General features: G+C 35.5%; 1 protein-coding gene and 1 long non-coding RNA gene across 2 annotated transcripts in view; one reads left to right on the top strand and one right to left on the bottom strand.

Moving 5' to 3' along the window:
• Window positions 1–25028, bottom strand: ITM2B (integral membrane protein 2B). Its single transcript, XM_006916441.2, has 6 exons — window positions 24787–25028; window positions 5499–5627; window positions 3961–4167; window positions 2444–2554; window positions 1828–1978; window positions 1–715 (listed from the first exon to the last, which is right to left on the bottom strand). The coding sequence occupies exons 1-6, from the start codon at window positions 24901–24903 to the stop codon at window positions 630–632; spliced, it is 801 nt and encodes a 266-aa protein (XP_006916503.1). The 5' UTR covers window positions 24904–25028; the 3' UTR covers window positions 1–629.
• Window positions 1–25034, top strand: part of LOC112483330 — a 48957-nt gene that overhangs the window by 4096 nt on the left and 19827 nt on the right. The gene's annotated exons all lie outside the window — the stretch shown is intronic.

Here is a 25034-nt window from a genome sequence, read left to right as displayed (position 1 = left end):
TTTAGTCAAACAACTTTGTGATATTTATATTCCATTGCACAGATATGGGTTATACAAATTAGTAACATGAGTTATTTCTTAAATTCCAAACATTTTCTAAAATAGTATTACAGCAGATGCCTAGGATATTAAAACACTGAGGTGGAAACCATACTCTAAATAGTTAAAAATGATACTGAAAATACTGCACATTTTAATTAGAGGAAAATTAAAATGTGTGCTCGGATGCTCTAAATAACTAAGTAGCAGGGCAACTAACAACTACAAATAAGTCACTGTGGTCCATTTTTATGTATGCATATATATATGATTATTCTTTAGATAACCATTCCTCTTGGAAATGCATAATTAAAACATAAAAATCTCTACATCTAAGATCTATGGTGAAGTGTACTATTATCTATGACTTTATACAACTACTAATTCAAAGATAAAAGACACCACACTTGGAAAGAAGAAAAGATTTTTAAAAGGAAATGGTTTTTAATTGAATTAATGAGATGAAAAGATAGTGAAGCCCTGTTTGCTACTTACATGAAAGAAGATTTTTAAAAATAATCACTGCACAAAATATAAAGGGTGGGATTATGCTGTGATAGTAAATTTTTCTCCATGTTTTCCTTGACTGTTCAAGAACAAATTAAAGTTTCCACGGCAAATTTGTTCTCAAAATGCCGAATTGTAACACAATTGCTGACTTCACGTTTCTGAATACCTGTTTGGGAGGAAAAGGTTTTTAAATTTTTGGTTCTTTAGCAATAAATATTCACATTAATCCTCAGTTATAATTTAAAAATATGGAAATGTTTTACTCTATATTCCATGAACTTCTATAGTTTGACTTTTTTAACATTGGAGAAAATAATTTTCTTCTCTTTTCCAAACTAAGTATCTTAATGGATCTTAGTGACAATAACAATGCCATAAGTACAGACCTAGGACCTTAAAGACATTAGGTATATTCTGTATCTTCACTGTGGTGATTTTTTGACACTCAGAGCTGCATGCTAAAAAAAGTGAATTTCATTTATATTAAGTCTGACTTTTAAAAAAATTATGAACCATTACGATAGTTTAAAAATGTAAGAAATCAAGCAGAGGGTTTCCAGTGACTCATCAGCCCAAAGTGAGAGAACAGTATTATTAAAAGTGCTAACCAAAGCCAGGAAAGCACTTTTACTGGGTTCCGTAATTCCAAAGAAATCATACCATAGTGTATTTGAAGGGCACTTCTTATTTTCCTACAGCTCTGTAACATGTACTTTCATTTTATTTTTGTAATGATCTTGAAAGGAAACAGGGAGATACATACTATCATCCTTACTTTTCAGGTGAGAAAACAAAGGTTAAGTGATTTGGCAAAGCTATATTAGTTGTGTCAATGCTCTTAATTCCTCAGCCAAATTCTTTTGTAATTAACCTGACTATGCTTATCTTCAATGTGATCCAAAAGGCAAACAATCTGCTTAGAATCCAGATCCTTGAGCATACACCTGGAGAGCTTCTCTAGAGACCCTCTGCATAAGAACTCCTGCAAATGGCTGCACCAAAGTGAGAGGGTGGAAAGGTGTACTGGGTGACTGCATGGCAAGTAAGCTAAACAGCATCCCAAGGCAATGACATTTCACGTTCACCCATTCTCTCTAACTGAAAGAAGTAGATTTAGAATTAAGATGATTCTCCAGACATCTAGAAATATTATATACTGACACGACATAGTTTTATTTTCTCACTCATGACAACAACTAGCCTTTATCTAAATCTAGTTTAACAAAATAAAGTGAAACAACAAACTTTTCTCCTGCACCTTAATGTTAAAAGTATTACCTTTGATCGTTTCTCTGCGTTGCAGCTTGTAAGTTTCCTTGTCATGGCACAGTCGATAAATAAAGAAACCCAGCTGATCGATGTTTTCAATGCGATCAGTGATAACCATGTGTTCATGAATCAGATATGACTGAGGCAAATAGGTTCCAGCCTATATTTGGAAAAGAATATTACATGAATATCTCAAAACATACACTGAACAGATAAAGAAAAGAGACAAAATTCTTAAGAGATTATAGTTGGAACAGAGGTTGGCAAATTACTGTTCACCATCTGCTTTTATAAATAAAGTTTTATTGGATAACAGTCATGCCCATTTGTTTACATATTGTCTGTGGTATCAGAACTGAATAGTTGTAACATATATCTTATTTTTTGAAAGCCTATTTATTCTCTGGCCCTTTATGAAAACTTAAATATAATTTTTAAAATTATATTTTAATTTCAAAATTAGAAGGGAAAAATAAACAAGGAAAAAACCAATCCCACAAGTCCTAGTTCCTTTTTTCGTAAAATTCTTAGCTGTATTTTCAGTAAAGTGGGCTCTTACAAGGCTAGTTTCTCAACAGGAAATTCCAAGCTACATCATTAATAAAAATATTTGAAAATTGTATACCTTTATGTTAATAAGTAACTCCAGTAGGTTTCTGGGTGGCATAACAATGGAAGTATTCAGAGGAATCACATAGCACTTATCCAGGTTAAGATCTAAATAGGCTGTGAGTTTCTAGGAAGAAAAAGATATATTTTTGTTAAATTGATATTTATAACATAGGCAACAAATGGATTTTTAAGAATAATTTGTATCATTTAAATAATATGTAAATCACTAGCATTTCAACAAATTAAGAATTTGGTGGGATAGTAATGGAAGTAAAAATGGGAAAAGAAAAATTATTGCTACCGAGAAGTAAAATTCTTATCAGGGGTTTGTTTCTATAATAACTGATAATGAATAGTACTAGTTAATACCATCCCCAGAGAATTAAAATAACAGTCAAATAAATGATTGTGTGGTTTTGTAGTTTAGATGAGAAACCTTGATTAAGACTGTCCATAAAATGGTTTTGAGGAGTAAAATGAGTTAAACCAAACCATGTAAACACTTAGATTTTAAGAACTTAGTGCTGCTATTTACTATATTTACTATTTGCTTTAAATACGTTTATTACCTTGAAGTAATTTTTCAAACTGGCTTATAAACATCAGCTGTATTTATCAGGCATGAAATTTACAAAGCTGACTTCAATGATATGTTTGAATGTTCAAAATAGCAAACTTATATACAGATGTAAAATCTACAGGTAATATGGGAACTTCTGAATCTCTGAATCCTGGTTTGAAAAAACAGAACATTCTTGAGACAAAAATTATTGGGGGGGCTTAAATATCAACTGAACATTAAATAATACTATATTATCACGTTAATTTTCTTAGATGTGATAATGATGTGGTTATGCAAAAGTCCTCATTCTTAAGAGATAACAGCTTAAGTATCTTAGGGGTCATGTGTTAAATGTGGGAAAAAGAGATGAAGAAAATATGATACAATTTTTTTTTTTTTTTTTGGAAACTGACGAATTTACGGTATTCAATGTATTTTCACTTCAACTTTTCTGCATTACATAACAATTTTCAATAGCTGTGGAAAATGTAGAATGAGAACTAAAAAACAGACTAACAAACTGATGCAGAAATAAAATTACTAATTTCTGAAAATGCTGCATACAGAGAAATGGGAACACAAATCACTTCTTATCTAAAAAATGGGGGGCATGGAAGAAATAATACAATTTGCCAGCAAAAGAGGAACAGTCATAAAGTGGGCTTTAAGAAAGACAAAGGTTACAAAGGGAGAAGGCCAGCTCCACGGAGGGTCTGCTTCAGACAAAGGGCCCATTGGAGGGCCTGCTTCAGACAAAGGGCCCATCGAATGTCAACAGTTTACCTTGTAGGACAGAAGAAACCGAAGTCCAGTTTTTTAAAGTAAAAAGTAAACTCTAAGTAAATAAACTCTAAGTAGAATAAATATGCAACTACAGAAAGCATAAATTAAAGAACTGAAATTAAAACTACAGAAAGCATAAATTAAAAAACTGGCATTCTTTCTACAGTTCGGGATGCCTGGCCCACCTTGTTGAAGTCATGAACAATGTTGGCAGGGTCGCTGTCTGCAAACTCTGGGACAGGCACACTGATGAATTCGACTTCATCCTCCTCAAAGATCTTAATATTTTCCTCAATTGTCTGGTAGCGAGCAGCTGGGGCATCTGCAGAAGGCTCGTTTAAGATGACATCATCTTTGATGTACTTTATTCCACAGTAGTACACGTCATCTGGCTATAGAGAGTTTAAACACTATTTCAGCAATTTAGTGGGAGATAAATGCAAGCATTACTTAAGCTGCCATCTCTATTTAAATAGCATTTTGCTTGCAAACTTTTACTTTTAAATGACAAGTCAGACAGTTTAATTACAGAGTTAACATATTCTTTAAGATCAGGTTCTGAAGTATTATAAAAAAAACGGCTTCAGAAGAAGAGCAGCTGATTTCCTCTTTACTTTTTGTGGTTCACAAATATAGAATATAAAAGCAATTATCCATCTGGTGACAAGTATATTTGAAGAAACACACAGGCCTACTTCTACCTATAGGCACTATTTTTATAAATGAATATATTCGAAATTAATGTGTTTTTTCCTGAAAGAACACACTTTTTAAAACTTTTGATATGATTCACTGATTCAATGATTTTTCTCTTATTAGTCAAGAGGAATTTTTATGAAATTTCCACAGGTACATAGTTCTGATTTTTCCTTAAAATATATCACAATTAAGTAGAAAATAATACAGCAAATCATTATAAGAATTTTTTTTTTAAGTATATAACATATAAATAAAAGCCTAGGAGTATGTAACAAAATGTTAAGACAACAAATATTATCTCTGGACAGTGAAACTGCAAATGATTTTTCCTTTATCGAATATAATGTAAAAAAATTGTATTAAACAAAGACAAGTAGTATTTCGGCAATGTCTATTAACATGCTATCATCTTAAAAAATATAGAAAATAAGCATGAAATGTATATACCCTCTGGCAGAATATTTTCAAAATAAATTCTGGCGGAATTTGTTATTTGAATAAAATCTATTTGGCAACACTTTCTCTAAATTTTAAAATATTACAAAACATTTGAGATGATCATAAAAGCTCATTTCCCAAGATTCCTTAAGAAAAAAATAAACAAACATACTGAATTACTACCCAGAAAATACATTATGAAAGAGGTGATAATTACAAAAGGGAGAAAAACCTCTGTCTTAACCAACTAGGATTATTATTAAATACTTTAAGTTATTAACAACTTCTATCTTAAGTGACTTCAACATTACTGCTGAAGTCACAAAAATCTTAAGAGAAACTAATTACTGAGAAAGAGGCAGAGAGAAGTAGTGCCAGTATACTCCTCTGTCTAAAAGGCTTGGCAAACTTACATTCAGGAGACTTTTAAACACAGCTTTAAAATAGAACTAGCACTCTGGCCACAGACAAAATAGGACTAGCACTAAGGCCACAGACAAAAGTGCAGGCTTAGAGCAAATTAGGGCCAATTCTTCTAATACACATGAACGAAAGGCAAAAAGGTCCTTAGCATTTTTTAACTTACTTGAAGTGCAAAATATTTGTACAGGTATGCTCCTCCTAGAATGACACCTGCAAGCATAAATGCTAGTCCAAAGCACATGCACCAACACCAGGCTCTTCTTTGGCCAACTGGTACCACTTCATCTGGGTCCTAAAATATGAAACAGACTGATGGTCAATATCACATCTCCAGTCAGAATCACAGAAAGGTCAGGATTGAAAGAGATCTTAAGGATTATCATTTTATAAACAAAGCTATAGAGACCAAAGGAGTCAGGTCTCTAATCAAAATCAAACCGGGAACGATCCAAGTAGTGGTTCCTAGACTAATCATAATATTTCCTGAACTAGAATACCAGTCCCTTGGGTGAATTCTGCCTTCTTCTAACTCTCAACAGCCCACCTGCTACCTCTATCTCTAGAGCAATTACATACTCTATGTCTATTTTCTGTGCCCAACATTTGGTGATTAAAATATCTTCTAACATTTACAAATTCAGAAAAGGTTACAACACAACTTTATCATGCAATATTATGGTACTGAGCTTTGGATGTTACAACTTCAGGGTATATTAGATTGTTTATAAAATTATGTGTTAGCCTGCTACAGTAGTTAATATTTCATACCATGTATAAAGCCATTCCCAAAAATATACAAGAAAAAGTAACAGGAAAATAAGAAAAGACAGAACAAAAAATATGAAACAAATTATTTAAACAATTCGAATCTCAAAAAGTAGGACGAACTTAACCAGAAATAATAATCCTATAATTCCACTTCTCCACTCTAAAGAACTCTAGTTTCACATAGTTCTTCGTTTTTAAGATAGAAGCAATAGAAAAAGTCTAGGAAATCTAGGAAAGTTTCAGAAAGAAAACTCATTTTTAAAGAAACATACAACTAGCATATAATTTCTAGAATTTTGATTTTGATCCACTCAAGAAAATAATTTAACATTAGAACATCATCTTGGGGTCACAATCCTTAGATACTCCCTTGGTCATCCTCAGTTCCTATATTCTGGCACTTTGGAGTTATAGCTAATTTCTTATTTGTACCCAGGCTCATGTGCAAAGAGCTGACGAAGGAGATTAGCTGCTGGTATTATACAACTGGTGGCTCGAGAAATAGTACAGAAAGCAAAAGAAAGTCTCCAATTGACTTGAAACCATCATTAAAAAAAGATGTTCTAGTTTGTAGTATGCACGTACAGCCTCTTAAGTATATGACTCTATCTTTTACTGGGAGGGCTCAATACAGTACAGATTAAGGGAGAAAGCAGGCTTGACATAGGACTTCACAGATAAATAGAATATAAAAAGTTAGGAAGAAAAGTCGCATGAACAATGCTGGATATGGCTGAAGGAAGAATTCAGTTAAGAATGAAAGCTGAAGTTATGTTTTCCATTCTAAAATGAGGAATTTTAACTTGATACTACTGGGGAAAAGCCAAATCCCCCACATCTTTGCCAACGAAGAACAATTTAGGGCTAGACAGTGTGTACCTAGGTGGGTGGAGGTTTTAAACATAAAATTTAACACCGTGAAACAAAGGCCTTTGAATGTAAGGACTGGATCAAAACACTGTGAAAGTGTTATATTTAGCTATAGTAGGTACTTGTCAATATACTATACGTATACTTAAGACAATGAGTGCACTGCAAGGAAGTAATATGTAATGAGAATAATTTATTAAGCCACGTAAAGATAATCCATCTGTGAAGAGAAAGTTACGAGAATTCTATGGAGTCATAAGGTAATGTGAAAATTGAATGATAAAGTATAGTGTTCTGATTAACCCTTTGTCTGATAATAAATATGTAGAGAAATTAATAGTTTCTAGCATAATTAATTTTAGGGTAGAGGCAGGGTGGGGGATGAAAATGACAGATGGAAATAGTCTTTGGTATCAGCTGTTGAGACCGTCAAATGTGCATGTAAGATCCACCCTGTTTAGCAGGCTCTCTTTTCTAGCAGCACGCAAGTGAATAGCATGGCAGACACTTGTAAAAGAACATGCAGCTCTAACTGTCAAATTGATGACAAGTTTCCAGGGCTTTTGATATATCATTTTTAACTAATCGACAGACAATACTTTCAAGAATGTCAGCTATGTTCTAGGCATTATGTATATAGCCTGTCAAGAAAGAGCTCATTCAAATCATCCTGGAAGATATACAAAGTGAACATAAATATGACGTAGGCTCTTATAGGAGAATGTAGAGAGCACAGAAGGAATGACATTGTTTGGGAAAGATCTCCCAGGGAGAAAATACTGGGATAGAATGTTGAAGGACAAACACTCATTATCCATGCAGAAGACTGAGGTAAAGTGCATTATATGTAGGGCAAAGAATGAATAAAATCGTGAAGCCTGAATGTATGACATCCCCAAGGGCTTCATGTGGTGTGGCTGTGGTGAGGCCGGAGTGCTCAACATGGTGGGAAGGGGTACAAGAGATGAGAATGGAAGGGTAACAGGCACATCAAAAAGCGACTTTGTATACCATGCTACGGAATTTGAATTCTCACATTTAAAAATCACATTTAAGAACAATGGCAATAAAACAAACAAAAAAAATTCTCAAAGAATTTAATTTCTAAAATACTTATCCAGAAGTCATTTGTTCAGCACTTCAACAATGTGAACCATGGCTTAAGAATCAGAAAATAAAAGTCTTTGAATCGCCAAATTATAGACCCAAAGTCCATGCACCACAGTCACACGCTTCATAAAAGTGCTATCAGATATTCAAAGTTCACTTAATCTCTTTTCGTCTCTAAATTTCTAGTGATCACTTTCTACCTTGCATTAGAATAACTCACATACAGATCTTATCTCTCCGCACTAGACTATAAGGTTCTTCTAAGTATTGATTCATATTCACTTTGTATTACACAGGCACGTGCCGCATGACATTTCCATCAAGGATGTACTGCAAATACAAAGGTGGCCCCATAAGATTGCAATGGAGCTAAAAACTGCTACCACCTAGTGATGTCATAGCTGTCATAAGGTGGCATTACCCCGTGTTTGTGGTGATGCTGGTGTAAACAAACCTATCGTGCTGCCAGCCATACAAACATATGGCACATACCATTATGTATAGTACATAATGCTTGATAACGATAATGACAATAGTACTGGTTCATGTATTTATCATACTATACTTATTTTTAAGTGTACTTTCTACTTATTAAAAAAGTTTGCTGTAAAACACTGTGCCATATTACACAGGTAGCAGCCTCATCCATCTCCCATCTACTGAACCTCTTGACTGCATCATTTTCTCTTGCGCTTGATTTAATCTTATTGTTTTGTATAGGTTGTAGTCTCGGAGCAATAGGCTAAACCATATAGCCTAGGTGTATAGCAGGCTATATATACCATTCAGGTTTGTGTAACTGCACTCTATGATGTTTACACGACGACAACATCACTTTGATGTTTCTCAGAATGACTGTCCTGGTAGCTCCCAGCCAAGCTTGGCACTTAGTTGATGAGTGAATAAAATTTAGATGTTTTTTAAAAAGTTAGGTTATGTTTTTTCTTGACAATAAAAGTTACATCAGCAGCCTGCATGATAATGAGATGGGTGGGGGTAATATAAGAATTCATGCTGTACAATAGACTATGGCTATTTAGCAAAGAACAGGAGCCCAGTTCAACATTTATGAAGGACCTGTTATGTGCAAGGTACTGTGCTAGATCCTGTGGGAATGCAAATGTGATTAAGACATGGCTCATGTCTTAAGCAATTTGAACCAAAATTAACATTATGCATGACAAATAAATGACATGCCATATTACAATCTGAGTCATGGAGAAAGGATTCAAGTGTACTCAAGACAGAACTTTTTAATGTAACTGACTTATTAAAAGTGTATTTTAAATGATTAAATTTTAACACTTGAAAGAGTAAGCTTAAAGAAAAAAGCCACATATATAAAAATTTAAGAAAAACTCAATGGCTATTTCAAAATATGTAGAAAATGCATCTGACAAACTCTAACTCCCATTCATAATAAAATCTCTTTGCAAATTAAGAAAAGGTGAAATTCCTTAACATGAAGAAAACTAATGATCAAAAACCTATAGCAAACCTCATATTTAATGGCGAATCTTCAGACTTATACCATACTCTTTTCAAGTCAGGAATAGGAGGGATGTCCAACTAAAACTGATTCTTTGTTTCCACTCAACGTCTGTACTAGAGATCCTAGCCAGTACACAAATGACAAACACAGGAACAGATATAAAGATTAGAAAACAGAATACAAAACTGTCATTATGTTTAAGTGATATAATTGTCTATGTGAAAAATCCCAGAAAATCAAATTGCTCAAACTAATTAGAGTTCAGCAAGACTGCCGAAGATCAGTAATTAAAAATCAACTGAGTCAAAGATTTATATATGAATAGTCATAGTATCATAATTCATAACTGCCCCAAACTGGAAACACAAAAATCCATTGGTAAGTGGGTAAATTGTAGTATATTCATAATGAATTAAAAACATCCAAGTAAAAATGGTCCCACACCAATGGATACTCACTGAATGATTCCATTTTTATGAAATTCCAGTAAGGCAAAACTATAGTGACAAAAAGCAGCTTAGCGGCTGCCATGACCAAGGGCTGGTGAAAGGAAGTTCAAAGAGGCATGAGGAAACTTTTTAGGGTGGAAATGCCTCATATCTCGATTGTGGACGAAAGTCTAACAACAAGAAGTGGTGAGGAAAGTGTGGGACAGTGAGAACTGGGACCTTTCTGACAGTTGACAGGAGTTGGTACAATTCCTTTGGAGAACAATTTGGCAGTATCTGATAAAAGATATACATCTTATAACCCAGCAACTCCAACCCTGGGACTATTAGCCTAGATAGACTTTTGTACTTGTACATTATAAAAAACAGGCCCAATAATGATTACTGCAGAATTGTCAATGAGAAAAAAATTGGACCGTGTGCATGTGACTTGCCACATCTACAAGCATGGACTTGCAATACTTTCTTCTTCCCAAATAAATCCTTTCTGGTGACAAAACACCTAGTCCATATTACTTTTCAGTCGACATTTTGGGAGCTTGTCCAGAATTTTGGAAAACCACCCGGACAGCTTCGGGACAGGTGAGCCACCAGGTGCTGGCGCCCCAGTTATAGCCCCTTTGGCTCAGAGCTTGCTCTCTGATTTGGAAGCTTAGGGTAAGTTTTCTGGAATTGAGTTTCAGCTTTTTTGCATTTTGAAGCTCTCTGGGCTTTATTCAGGAATTGTTTAGAGCTTAGAGTTTTTAGTGGTTGAAAAAGGCCTCACTTGTTTGTTGTCTGTGGTTACTTGATTTGGCATGTCAGCCTAATTTCTTTGGAAATAGGTTGTCTTTTGAGACAAAACGGCTTTCATCAAAAGATCTCTTTGGGGACAGAGGTTATTTCTACTGAAATTGGGCAGTTTGGCCCAGTATTATACTGTGACAACTTGCTGAGAGGAGTGTCACTCAGCACTCAGCTCAGCCTATAACAGTACTCTCCGAGGGTCGGTTATTTTCCTAGAGCTGGTTTTTTAGCCTTTGGTGTAGTCCTCTGTGATCAGACTGATCACACGTCGCTTTGAGCAGTTGTAAATTGTCTTGGGCCTTTTAGTTCTAGGAAAAAAGTATGAAAAATGGGATTTCAGCTATCTAATATTTTAAGACCATCCCTCCTCCAGCAGGTACCCCGGCCTGGTAAAAAGCTGTGGGCAATTTTCACATGCATATTTAACCAAATGGACAGATCTAACTAAAAGTAATTCAGAAAATCAGTGGCCACTCTGAGGACCTTTTGAGATTCCCAAGCTTCCTTTTCTTAAAACCAAATTGGACAATAATAACACTAAAATTGGTTTAAAAGAAAAGTGAATGGAATGCCTATTCTGACCGGCATTTTGAGGCTTCCAAACAAGACCAAGAATCTGAAGTTGGCTTTTTGTAAAATAGTCTTAAAATTAAGAGGCTACTGAAAATTTACAGAGAGAAAATGGCGTCCGAAGCCATGTGTTCTTTCTCTGCAGAGGGGTCCTGCCGGTCTCCTGTACTCTACTGTCTTAGGATCCATCTGCAGGTCTACTCTATTCTCCCATGGAGACTTTGCCTTAGGCTTCTTCTCCAGGTCACACAAGCATGTCTTCTCCAACTCCTATGCCTCAAGCTCAACATCTGAAGCCATCTTGCCTTCACTAATGCCTTCCTTGCCTTTGGTTCTGACTACAGTGCCATTTCCCCCTGAATTCTTTACTTTCTTTCTCTGAACTTAGTACTTTCTCATTTAAAATTAAACCCTCTAGGGGTCCTAATAGACCCCAAAGTTTCACATGTCCTCTGAACTAAAGCTAAGTTATGAGCCATTCTAAAGGAATTCCCTGAGGTAACTGAGGATCCTCACAAGTTTGTTAAGGAATTTGATATTATTATTCAGGACCATCAGCTCAAGTTTTCTGATTTATATCATCAGCTAATTCATATGTTGCTTGGTGAAGGTCAGGCTTGACATTGGATGAGAATTGCCAAATGAGAGCATCCCCAAAGGGACTTAGAAAAGCAAACCTCCAATTTTTGAGAAGATAACTTGTTTGAAAACTCCTCCAATTTTTTTTTGCCATTACTATAAAGAGTCAGGAAACTGAAAAAAAGACTGCTTTAAGTTTGAGCACTCCAGATGCTCTTAGCCTTCTAACCAAACTTCTAATCAGCCTTTTCAATGTCCTCCTTAATGAAGGGGCTCCAAGGCTTTTTTCCAGTCCTTTCTCTCAGTCTGCTTGGAGAAACCTCTCTTCAAATTGGTAAGGAAACTATTTCTATTTTTATTGATGCTGGTGCTACACTCCCGGTGCTCATACCTGTTGTCATAAAACGGTTTCCGCCTTTGAGTAATAGAACAGTTCAAATCATGGGAATTTCAAACAAACCTCACTAGGTTAATGTCTCTGAACCTATTCATATTTGCTTCGACCCCTTAAGAGATACACAGTGTTCTCCTTAGAGACTCCCTATAGAAATATCATGCCGGAATATCCTATTCTCAAAGTGAGGAAATAATGTTAGAATTTGACAGTTACTGTCAGAATGGCCAATCAGGTGAATTAAATGGCCTTTCAACATCTTTTGTTTCATTTTTGATGGTATTTACTGAATCTGAGAGCATAACTCAATTCTGTCATCTTCTTTATTGGCAAAATCTTCAACTGATATTGGCACAATCCACAGTGTACCTATAAAGATTTTAACTGATCTTTCAGAACCTCTTCCCAGAATTAATATCACGTAAGTAAAGAGGTCCTCCAAGGTGTAAAGTTCATAGTAGATGATTACATAAGTCTGGGCTCTATTGTTCCTTGCAATAGTCCCTTTAACACTACTGTACCTGTGAGAAAACCAAAGGGACAAATGTGGACATAACATTGTTATCCTGACACCCTGTTCCTAACCCTCATACACTGCTAGCATCCATCCCAACTGGAAGTAAATTCTTTACTGTAACTGACTTATGTAGTGCATTCTTTAGTATCCCACTTGATGAAACTAACCGATACCTTTTTGTCTTCACTTGAGAAGGAAAACAATTTACCTGGACAGTAATGCCTCGTAGTTTTACTGAAAGCCCTTCTTATTTCTCACGAATGCTGAAGACTGATTTGGATGATATAACTTCCAAAGGTTCTACCTTGTTGCAATATGTGGAGGATTTTACTTCTTTGCTCTTCTTAAGTCTCCTCACAGGCAGATAGCATCATCTGTTAGAACTTTTGACCTTAAAGGGAGATAAGGTCTCTAAAGAAAAATTAAGAGTTTATCTAAACTCAGGTTTGATATTTGGAATATCTAACATCAAACAAGGACTACAGCAGGATCCAGGTAGGCTTCATGGTATCCTGAGTTTCCCAAGGCCCAAAACTAAGCACTTATTGTGAGGTGTTCTTGGGCTAGTAGGCTATGCCACAATTGGATCCTGAATCTCTCTTTTATGGCAAAACCTCTATATGTCTTACCAAAGAATGACAGTCCTGAGCCAATTTTATGAGAACAACAGGACAGGGCCTTTAAAGCCTTGAAAGAGAGTTTAATAAACTTACCTGCTCTTGGGCATCCTAATTGTCAGATCCCCCTTTTTTCCTTTTGTGCATGAAAAGGAAGGGAATGCCCTTGGGGTACTCACTCAAAAATACTGCGATCACCAGACCCCTAGGATACTATAGTCAACAACTGGACCTTGTGGCTTGGGACACCTCCTAGACTTAGAGCCATTGCTACTACTGCCCTCTTTGTTAAGGCCACAGAGGTCATTGTTACGAGGTCCTCTCTAACTATCACTGTTCCTCACGCAGCTCTCCTAAATTCTCATCACTGCCAGCACCTTACCTTTCAGTTGGTCGCCTTACTTCCTACGAAACCCATCTGTTAACTGCTTATGACATAACTCTTTCGTAATTAATCCAGCTACTCATCTCCCTTCTGAGACTGATGGATCACCTCCTGACTCCTAGTGATGATCTGCAGAAGACCCCTCTGCTTAAAGCTGATTTCTCATGGCTTACACATGGTTTATACTTAATAAGGAAAGTGTTCTGCACCTTGCTTGTTAAGTTAACTCTGGACATGAGCTGTTCCTGACATGTACTTTCCCTATGATGTGAGAGATGACATCCAGAAGAGATCCTTCTGAACATCAAGGGACATCAGGAAGACCTGACTGTTGATGCTTTCAGAGAAATACCTCTGTCAAACAGGGGAGTGATAAAGATTAACTGGAACTTTAAGCAAACAGAATCAGTTGGAAGGGTCTATGGGAGGTGCTAGGGCTAACGGAAGTTCTCGCACTCTAGTAACCGTGAGAATCCTACAGAAAGAACTCTGTAATGAAGCTCTAGGGTTCTAACTTCCCCTTCCCTTCTATAAATACCCCTCCATGTTGGCATGCAGGCCAGAGTGTGCACGGCTTGCCATGTCTGTATGCACTGGGTTGCAACCCTTTCTTTTCCCCAAATAAATCCTTTCTGACGAAAAAAAAAAGGGGGGAAGAAAAATATTGGGAATAACCTAAATGTCCATCAAATGGAGAGCAAAGTATTATAAGTTCATATAATAGTTAAAATGAAATCAACTAGCACTGTTGCTTTTGAGATAAATCTCAGCAACATAAGGCTGAACTAAAATTTTTAAAAAAAGGCAAGTTGGATAATATCAAACAGTATATGATACCTAAGCCTTAAAAAATATATAAAATAGTATTACTGATTTTCTGGGGTATTTTTTTTTCTGCTTGGAGTAATTCTTAATTAAAGAACAATAACAAAAATCAACAAGAATAAGGAAAATCATCCATGAACAAGAGCTTCTTCACTGGGGTGTATGACTTTACCTGGCCTATTTTAAAGCAAGTCACAGGGACATTTCCTCCCGCTGTACTACAATAAAACTGGTGCATCTTAAATACTGCTGATGAGGTAAAAGATCCCCCACAGGTGCTGTATAATTATGACCTCATTAATCTTCCTAAAACCTAAGTTTTTATCCCAGTTTATAAATGAAGACACTGAAGCACACGCTGGCCTATAATCATCCCTCGACAGCAAGTATAGAAAGACACAGAATTCAAAAGCATTCTCACTCTCACACTGTACCACTTCACATCCTCGGGCACTTTTGAGCCTTCTTCATAGCATGAACGAAGAGACTTTTTTTTCAAAGTGTTCAAATATGCTATTTTGCATTATTATAGCAAATGCAACAATACTTTAGGAACCAGAATACTAAACAGGAAAATATCTGTTAGGGTTAAAATTACATTACCAAAAAAAAAAGGAAAGAGGGATTTCATGAAAACATCTCAAGTATAAAAATGAGACAGAAATACAAAAAAGAACCAATACAATTTATTCAGTTCGGAGCAGCATATGCTACCAAAGCTTCAGAAGTAGATTTAGTTATTTAGAAACGTACATATTAAAACACGTTTGATAATATAGATAAACATAGAGATGCACAGGCCTGCTGTCCATGGATCTGTTGTTTGGCCTGTATACTGTTTTCCAAAATATAGAATTAACTGCCAATATTTAAAAAAATCTATGATTCAAATTTTTAAAAATGGATTTCTGATTAATAGTCTAGTTTTCTCAACTACTTTGTCATCATTTTTCTCCCCAGCTGAAGACCAAACATACAAGTTCTTTGCTATAATGTCTCATGGTTTTGGACCTTGATTTTCATTTTCAGCAATGACTAGATATGCTCGCTTCTGAGAACATAATTTTATGAAACAACCCGTCTAAACCATGTCCCCATATAAAGGATTTTGAGTTTTGAGTTTTAGAGACTACATTAATATGGTGAATAAAGCACCCAACCTTTTAAATGACAGAACAAGCATTCTTTAACAAATAACAAATCCAAACATAGTTGGCATCAGCAAACCAAAAATGGTGGCAGAAAAGAGCAGGGACTAAACAAGGCCAGAGAAAACCCTGGTCCAAGGGCTACAGGAATCAAAGAGCTGTTTCAGACAAACCCCAGTTCCCATAACAGATAAAAACAATGAGAATAACAGATGGCTACTTATAACACCATCTATATGACGTTCTGGAAAAGGCAAACTATAGGAACAGAAAACAGGGACGGGGTGAGAGGCAACAATGACTACAAGGCAGTATGAAAATATTCTTTATCTTAACTGTGGTGATTACATGACTGTACACATGTGTCAAAATGACTAGGACTGTATACCTAGAAAGGCCAAAATTTTCACTATTTAATACTCCTGTAAACTCAAATTTCTCTCCTTGCCCAATTTATAAGCAAGGACAGGGTTTGTTTGTTTTTTCCTGAGACCCCAATTAAATGATACTAAAGAATCTGAAAAAGATAAAAATTATAAGAGAAGAGAAAAGAGAAGAAGACTGATAGCTGACACGAAATGTCAAAATTTTTGGAGGATGGGAAACAGGTGGACAAGTGGTATTTTAACTTTTTTGCCTCAATTACCTCACCATAAATGTAGATTATCTCATAGAGTTGTTGTGGAGATTAAATGAGAAAATATATGTGAAGCATTTAAATCATTCTTGGTATATAGTAAATAGGAAGTGCTCAATAAATGAGTTATTATTCCTGTCACCAGCTGACTTAGCTGGGAAAGGTAAACTGAAATAAGTATCTGGAGTTGAAGCCAATAAAAAGCAATCTACAGCAGAATACTGAGAAGGCCAATTGGAAAGACTTACATTACTGAAGAGGAAAATTAAATAAATCACTGGCTGTTCCAATAAAAATTTTAAACAAACAAAACTTGTGATTATCACTTAAAATCTACTTTAAAAATATACAAAATGTTTTCCTAACAATATTCTTAGAACCACAAAAGTTATGTCAGAGATTGCTCCAACTGATTATTATCTATTCATTAATCATCGGTACATGTTCTGTTCACCTGCCTTCTACATTAGCTTTCCTTCCCAGTATAGGAGCATCAAAAAAGATATGATCTAATGATCTATGTTCATTATTAATAGCACTGATTACCAAATATATTCTGCTATATGTAAAACCCAAAATACATGGCTAAGAATACAAAAGCTATAAAGACATCAAACATTTGTCTGCATTTTATTTAAATCAGTATCTGAATTTTGCTTTCTCATTTGACTTTTCAAGTAAGATTGCTACTATCTTAACTGTGGTGACAGTCCACATGAGAAATGGTGTGTCTGACACACTAAAAGGAAGCAGTTTTCCAAGTGATTTGCATTATGTGGATAATAAAGTTGTTGCATTATTCTGTACTTGGAATAGGGGGAGGTTTAAAAATGAGAAGTTAATCTAAAATTACAATGTCTACAAAACAGATTTCTTACTACCGACCTTTACTGTTTTAACAACACCTCAATATACAAGCAGCAATACAGGAACAGAAATTAAATTTTAAGGCCATTGCATAATAATCTATTTTGAGACATCTATGAAATCTGAACCAAACTGTGGGCATTATATAAAATGAGCACAGGCCTAGGTTAAAAATTAGGTCAGAACCAAAAAAAATCAGGCTGTACATGCTTTTAGTGCTAGATCATAACTTAATCACTTTTATATCATTAGGGACAAGCACAGTATCTGGTGCAAAGCAGAAAATCAAGATAAATATGTACCTTAAAAATCTTCTATTCTTTTTCCTACATATATATTTTTAAAATTCATATTGTTGAGATTTAAAAGCAATGGGTAGTCTAGACTGGCAAGTTTATAAACAATGGCATTATAAACAAATGTTAGTTATTTTTAATGATAGCCTTTACCAGGAATAGATAAATTGGTCAAGATAGATTTCTTCCGCCACTAGCTGAATCATGAGTTCATATTGTTACTAAGAATACCAACTGTCTTCCCCCAAATTTTAAGTATATAGGAATGCTCTAATCTCTCTAATTCATTATAAAATTAAGTATCTTGACATTTATAATAATAAAGCCACAAAGCAAAATCACAAAGTTGATAGTGAGTTGTCTTTAAAATTATGCCTGAAAGAGACAGGTTTGGGACTTTAAAGGAGACCAGAAGATGCCTTACATATCTTTCTAGGCCATCCTGTCTGACCTTAAACTAGTGCTAATAATAATGTAGATGGTTTCCACTATTACCTATTATCATTAAGTACATTTTTAATGTTAAAGGAAGTATTCTAATAAATCTTTAAAAAGCTATCAAGATAGCTGAGTTGAAAGTCTTACTACTGATTTCTAAAAATTTTATCTTTACTTCCTCCTGAAAAAAGATAAACAGGTAAATAAAACTTAAGCCAGAGAATAAAAATGACAGTAAACTACGTAAATAAAAATGTGAAAGCTAGAAACATAAATAAAAAAAATCTCAAGCGTCTAGAGGAAAACAAAACAAAAAAACTGGTCATGTACAAAGAACCAGGAATCAGAATAGCATCAGACCAGAAGATAATGAATGAAGCATTGCCATCAAAATGCTGGGAAAATATTACTACTAATCTAGAATTTTATACCCGGATAAATTATCAATTAAATGTGAGGACAGAATAAAGATTCTCAGATATGCAAAGTTTTAAAAAAAAATTTATTTTAAAGACTTTTTCTTGGATTCATTGAACTGCAGATTTAAGACAGGATGGAGGCAAAAGTAATTCAATTCCAGGACAGTAATTACTTTCAAGGTATCTGCATAGCAACATGACTAGAGTGCAATTAGTCTAGATGGTAAGACTGAAGAATGCCAAGTGGAACATAACCAAGAAAATATGAAACGTGATAAGCTATCTGACAAGTTTGTACATACAGAAAGACAGTTATACTGCTGTTTGAGAATAAATTAGCAATAAATGCACAGAAAATTAAGCAACTTTCTCTCAGCCCAAGAAACAATTATTAAATAATAAAAAGATTGCATGAGAAAGGAAGTAGAATAAAGTTATACTATACTACCCAGATGTAAATGTTATGTCAATTATAAAAGCACAGAATATCAATTTAATCACAAATTACTATACCAGAATAGATTATATAATATGTAAAAATATCTAGAAAAGGCTAAATATTCACTTTTTATATTAGGAAGCCAGTAGGTAATATGTAAAATTGCAAAAAGTGAAAAATAGAAACAAACACAAACCATGAAACAGCACTTAAAAGCAAGTATTTAGAGTAGAAGTATTCCAAATGTGTCCAGGAATACTCTTTAAACAAGTGACATCTGTAAAGCTGAATCAAAGCAAAAGGGCTTGGGAATTTTTTTCCTAACATTAAAATGAAAGCAAGAAAAAAATTAAAAGAAAAAGCTACAAAACGAAAGATAAGAACACATGTAGTACATACAGCAGAACAGAAATACTAGAGAGGTTGGCTAACACAATAAATTTTAAGAAATGCAGATCCAGATCAACTAGCTCTTAAAATAATTTTTCCTAACATAAAGATGGGTCTTCTTTTGGATACTGCAGTGATCTAAGTGATTTACTTAACAATGTAACTTACCTTCTTGGCTCTTATATTAAATAATTGTAATCATATTTAAAAAGCAAAGAAAATAATTCAAGATTTAAGCTCTATTTTTAACTAATTCTATGAAACAGACTTAAAATGTTTAAAAATAATTTGAGCATTAAAAGTTAAACATTCAAACATATAGAAATCCAACAAAAATATGCCAAAAAAAGGCATATGCAAATATCCAAAAATCGCAAAGTACTTAAATATCTAACACTGTACTTAGTGTCAATTTCCCAAATAAGTTCAAGATTATTTAACTTGAAAATGTTAGCATTTATAAATTGTGCAAATTTTATTTCAACGTTAATTTTTCTTCTGAAATATTTACATTACATATTTAAGTACTTTGCTGGAAACTTAACATTAAAAGATAAAACATTAAATGAAAAATCAGAATGTCCCTTTATCATAAAAACAAGAGTAAACTTCTCATTTCTACAATTCAGGATTGGAATTCTGCTGCTTAAGAATATTCTTGATTTCTCCCCAAATGGTAGAATAATAGAAATACTTCATAAAAGTTCTTTTTACCGCTAACCAATTAGAGAACTTAAAATTTTTCAATTGTTTAAAATTTTATTCATTTAATTGTTGGTAACACTTAAAAAGTAGAATTATATTGTAGGTATCCTTTAAGCTATTAAGAATATGTATCACAAATACCAATTAAAGGGGATAATCACAATCAAATGAATTTTTTAAATGTTCATAGAGTCATACCTATGATTTCCAATTTTCAATTTTCAGACGTCTACCCTGTAAAAGACTCATTCTCATTATTGCTTTGTGTAAAGAACATGAGTCAAGAAATGTCTTTAAACATAATATAAGCTTTTTGAAAACAAAGTTCCAGTTACTGTTTCCTACATCATATAGACAAAAACCACTTCATTCAAAATTTGGAATTGTCATATCCTTTATTTAACAGGTGGCCTGAAGAAGTTCTTTAATGGCAAAGTTCTTAACTCCTTCAGCCTGAGCGCTAATAAAAAAAATGCCAAGTTTTTACCAAAAAGTTCAAGAGAATAAATCCATCGATGTCGGATATAAAGAGAAACATTTTTCTACATCTTCCTCTACTGATATAATGATAGTCTAAGAAATTTTAGTTATAATGTGAATTCAGAAACAATTTCCTTTTTAAGACAGAAAATGCATTTTGAATAGACATTCTAGAATTACTGTATGAAAAAACTAAGAAATAAAATGTCCCACAATCACTACTTATTACATTTGTCAATGTATATTTAAAGCAAGTCAAGCTTTAGCAATACCTAACAAAAACCTCGTAAGTTAAATTCTAAATCAACTTAAAAAAGCCTGTACCATGTGTTCCAAGAGAGATTTCTGGTTAAAAAATACTTCTATTCACTTAAACCTCTCTCATATATGGCAGTTGAATTCCATAACATCTTACAGGCTTATGATTCTGCCATGGTTAATACACTTTCTTATCTAGTCAGGGGAAAACATGTTTAAGACGACACTGGGGAAACCCTAAGCAGGTAATTTGTCCTCCAACTGTACAACGTGTAACCTTGTCCACTCTCCACAGCAGCAGCGTCGCGTGGGGCATGTGTACACACACAGGAGGTCTTGCCAAGTCACTTGGTATGCATAGGGCAATTAATTGATCTCCCAGCACTAATCTCTCACTTCAGATACCAATACCCTCATGCAGAACCAAAATGTAATGACTGTAGAGTTTTTAACTGGCCATTGTTTACACATACTAGATAATGATATGCACTGTTAAAGAGAACTAAGCTCCCAATCCTTCTCTAAAGATCAATATGTTTTAGTAAATGTCATCATTTATTTTATGTTCCTCCTTTCTTCTACCCCACGCCCTAAAAACAGAAAAACGATAACCACCACCAAAAAGCTAAATTACCAAACCATTCAGTCTTGTTAATGCAAACAGGAAATGCCAGGTAGTGTAAAGAACAAGGGCCCAAACAGCCATTTTGTGATGGGACGCTCAGACCTTATTGGGTTAGCAGTCCTTCACTTTTTCTCATGCTCCCATCTTCTCCCCTACACACAAACACTTTACTTTTCTCCTCCTTTTAGTAAAGTCTATAACTACAATATGGGGTAAAGAGGCAACACTATCAGCAAAATGCCTTGCAGAAATACTTACCTGAAGCAAACTAGCTTTTCAGGTTGGATATTGAGAAAGATGTTTCTTAATTAGGCATTACAACAATATGAGTTGTTGACAACTACTGTTCTACAGTGAGGTAGCCTAAAATGAATATTTTGACTTATTACATAATACCTCTATCCATCTCCTTTCTCTTTAACCCACTGCTAATTAATATGAGGAAGGAACGTAACATGCTAGACATGGGGAGGAAGAAAGGGAACAGTCCAGTTAGGGTGAGGAGGTAGTTGTTAATTTTTTACAATGAAAACAATTTAATTCCTGCCAAATATAGCATCTTTGTAGACTTTTAAAACTGGAAGTTTTTACAGACCATTTGGTCCTACCCTCTCATCTTACAGATAAGGAAAACCAAAAACTTAAGCCCAAGATCAAACAGTTAAGTAATGACAAAACTGGGGCTTCTGACACAGTACATTAAGCACATCCTTTGATATTTGTACATATATAACAATTTTGCAAAGTTCAAAGTTATAGACACAAACATAAATTTCTACCTAGAACATAAAACATGCATATAATTTCAAATTCACCTCTGTTATACAAAACACAGGTTGTACTCTTTGCTGTTTCTATACCCCTAAGAGCTTTGTGCCAACTGGGACAGGTAGAGGAAGGTGAAAAGAGATAAGGGGAAAATGTAGGAAAAGAATAAAAAATAACAAGCTGGTTGAGATGATATAATCAAAAGACATGGCTGCTTGGATTAATAGTTACTGAAAAGACAAGACTGAAAAATAGGGCAATGGAACTGCTTCCAGGGTCTCACCCTGACGTGAGAAGAGCTCAAAAAACAGAAAAGACAAGAGCAGTGTAAAAGTGCTGGAACTCCTGTTACGTAAGCCAGCTGACTGGAGTCATAGAATTCTTGAAGCCTAAGGTAGTAGAATCTGCATTTTTAAACCAGAATTCCAGATGATACCAGAGCATTTTGAGAAACATTGGTCTTTATGTTAACAGTGAGCTTATGAGAGTTAAACGTATTAAAAATATCTGTTCGGGAGTTCTGGTCCATAACTAGCTTTACTTGGTCCTCTCAACCAAGCAAGGAAATGCCCCAGAAAGCTGATTCTGTGCAGAATCCAGGCAAACTCCGCGGTTACTGTACACTCACCCCAAGGAGCCAGAGAGCATTATGTAATCACTGCCTAAGCTCCAAAATGAAGAAATCATAAGTTCTTTCACAAATGACTGTTATAAAGTAAGGTTTTCATTTACCATTAAGTGATTCTACCTTTAATGTAGAGCAATTATTTTGTCACTCACTGAAGTTTTTGAGCTTATTGCTAGAAAAAGAATTAGTCATTTTGTATCTGCCCATGCATCCATGACTACTATGTGGTCACAAAGGAAGACTCTGGCTCTCACAGTTTAGTTCCAGTATTTTTCTTTGGATATGGGGATCTGAGGATACAGAAATGGAAAACAAAGCACGGAGCTATAAATGGTTACGTTTTTACATGTCCTATGACCACAAAATTCAAATTGAGAAATTTTGGGGATCTGAAAATAGGGTCACCATTTCAGAAACAACAGAAAATCTCAAAAGTCGGATTTAAAGCTGCCCAGCAAATTAATTCTGATTTTTGTGCAGCGTTTCAAATCATCACTACAGCAGAACAGAGAAAAGCTGTTTGAAGTGACATCATCCAAATGCTTTCTCCTTCTCTATTTTTTTAATAGGAGGAGTCATATTTGTTTATACTTTTTAAAAAAGATATAATAGAATTTAAATCTATCTATATATGTGACTGGGCACCTGACTATCAACCTATTTCAGGTACAATGAATGTTAGATAAACACAAAGCTAAGATAATAATTTGCTACTAGAACTATGGTTCTGTGCATTCCAAACATTTTCTTGTAAGACCAACCCTGTTTGCTATGGATTCAGGAAAACAATATCAACACCCAAACTCTGAATCCTTTTAGGGGTCAGTTCACTGTTCCTATTTCAAGGAAAGACAGTCATTTAAAAATCAACCCCTGACATTTGTTTTTAACTATAACACTTCCAAATACAAGTACGGGCTAACATTTTTATATCCAGATTAACATTATCTTCTCAAACATTTTTATAGTACATTAGTGGCCATTTGTCAGTATTAATTGTCCTTAGACCATATAAAAAAATAACGCTTATTACCCATATCTGCGCACAATTTTTTTTTAAGTTAAAACTAAGTTTACCCTACTGATAATAAGTCTTGAAAAATGCTAATGAAAGTTAGCACAATTGTGGTTCCACTCGGTTTTACTTAAGGCTAAAAGGGGAGGATTCTGTAAAATAAGATAATTGTTTAAGGGACGTAGGACAAGTTTCTTAGGTTCAGTTTCACTTAGCCTAAGGGGTCCTATAAAGATGCTGATATAATTTAAAAGCCAATTGTCGGTTTTATATTAATATCCACATAGTAATTTACCGGCAATATTTGTTTTAATTATAAAATCGACAGCCAGAACCTATTCTGAGGAGACCGTCGTCACCTTGCTTTCTCCCCTCACTCGCTCCTTTTCCTCTACAGACCCCACCATGAAGTTCACCTGCCAATACCGAAGGGCCGTGGAAAAAGTAAAGAAGAAAATGCTTTTAAAATTATGAGGCTTACAGTAGCTGGACTTAGTCCAAGTGCTGTCCAGCCTAGAAAGGAAAAGTAGGAAGCAACAGAGGTTTAGGATTCTAATGATGTCAGCCATTTTAGGCACATTATTTATACTGAGAGGAAGTGCCAAACTCTGTTGTTGTTTTTGTTGTTTTGCATGTCGTCGCTGGTCCCCAGGTCGAACGAAGCTAGTCCCAGCTCCACGAACATGCCCCTGACGGCACCAACAACCACGAACCCGGCACCACTCTTTAATCCTTCTCTCTCCAGGCCTCCCAAGCCCCCGACCCCGAGTGAAGCAGCGCTTTCTGCACACGCACTTTCTTACAAAGAAGCTGCGGCGGGACTAGAAGGGGCAGCAGCCTGAGAAAAAGGGAGAGCTCGGCTCTCTCGGGACCCCGAGCCCTGCGCCGGGTGCCCGCGCCACTTGGCCGCGCGGAGCCGCGCAGAGCGCTCCCCGCCGGCCAAGCACCCAGTCCCCGACCGCCCCGGCCCTCGGACCTTGCAGTCCACCGCAACGGCGTCGGGGGGGATGATGAGCGCCTCCTCGCTGCTCTTGGGTTCGTCTTTCTTGGCCTCCTTCTGGGCCAGAGCCGAGTTGAACGTCACCTTCACCATGGCGCGGCCTGGGGCGCCCTTGGAGGACGGCGGCGGGCTGCAGGGGCGGACTGCGGGCTCCTGGCTGCGGCTGCAGCCTCCTCGGCCGAGCTCCGGGCGCGGCTCAGCGGCGGCCAAGGAAGACGGGGCGG

The sequence above is a fragment of the Pteropus alecto genome, unplaced genomic scaffold (assembly GCF_000325575.1).
Source record: "Pteropus alecto unplaced genomic scaffold, ASM32557v1 scaffold24, whole genome shotgun sequence".
NCBI lineage: Eukaryota > Metazoa > Chordata > Mammalia > Chiroptera > Pteropodidae > Pteropus > Pteropus alecto.
This window is presented reverse-complemented; position numbering and strand designations above follow the sequence as displayed.

Excerpts from the sequence above, each read along its gene's own strand:
- ITM2B (XM_006916441.2), bottom strand. The coding sequence starts at position 24,903 with ATGGTGAAGGTGACGTTCAACTCGGCTCTGGCCCAGAAGGAGGCCAAG. Across the intron at positions 5,628-24,786 it reads CCGTTGCGGTGGACTGCAAG|GACCCAGATGAAGTGGTACC; the intron begins GTCCGAGGGCCG and ends TTCATATTTTAG. Across the intron at positions 716-1,827 it reads ACGCAGAGAAACGATCAAAG|GTATTCAGAAACGTGAAGTC; the intron begins GTAATACTTTTA and ends CCTCCCAAACAG.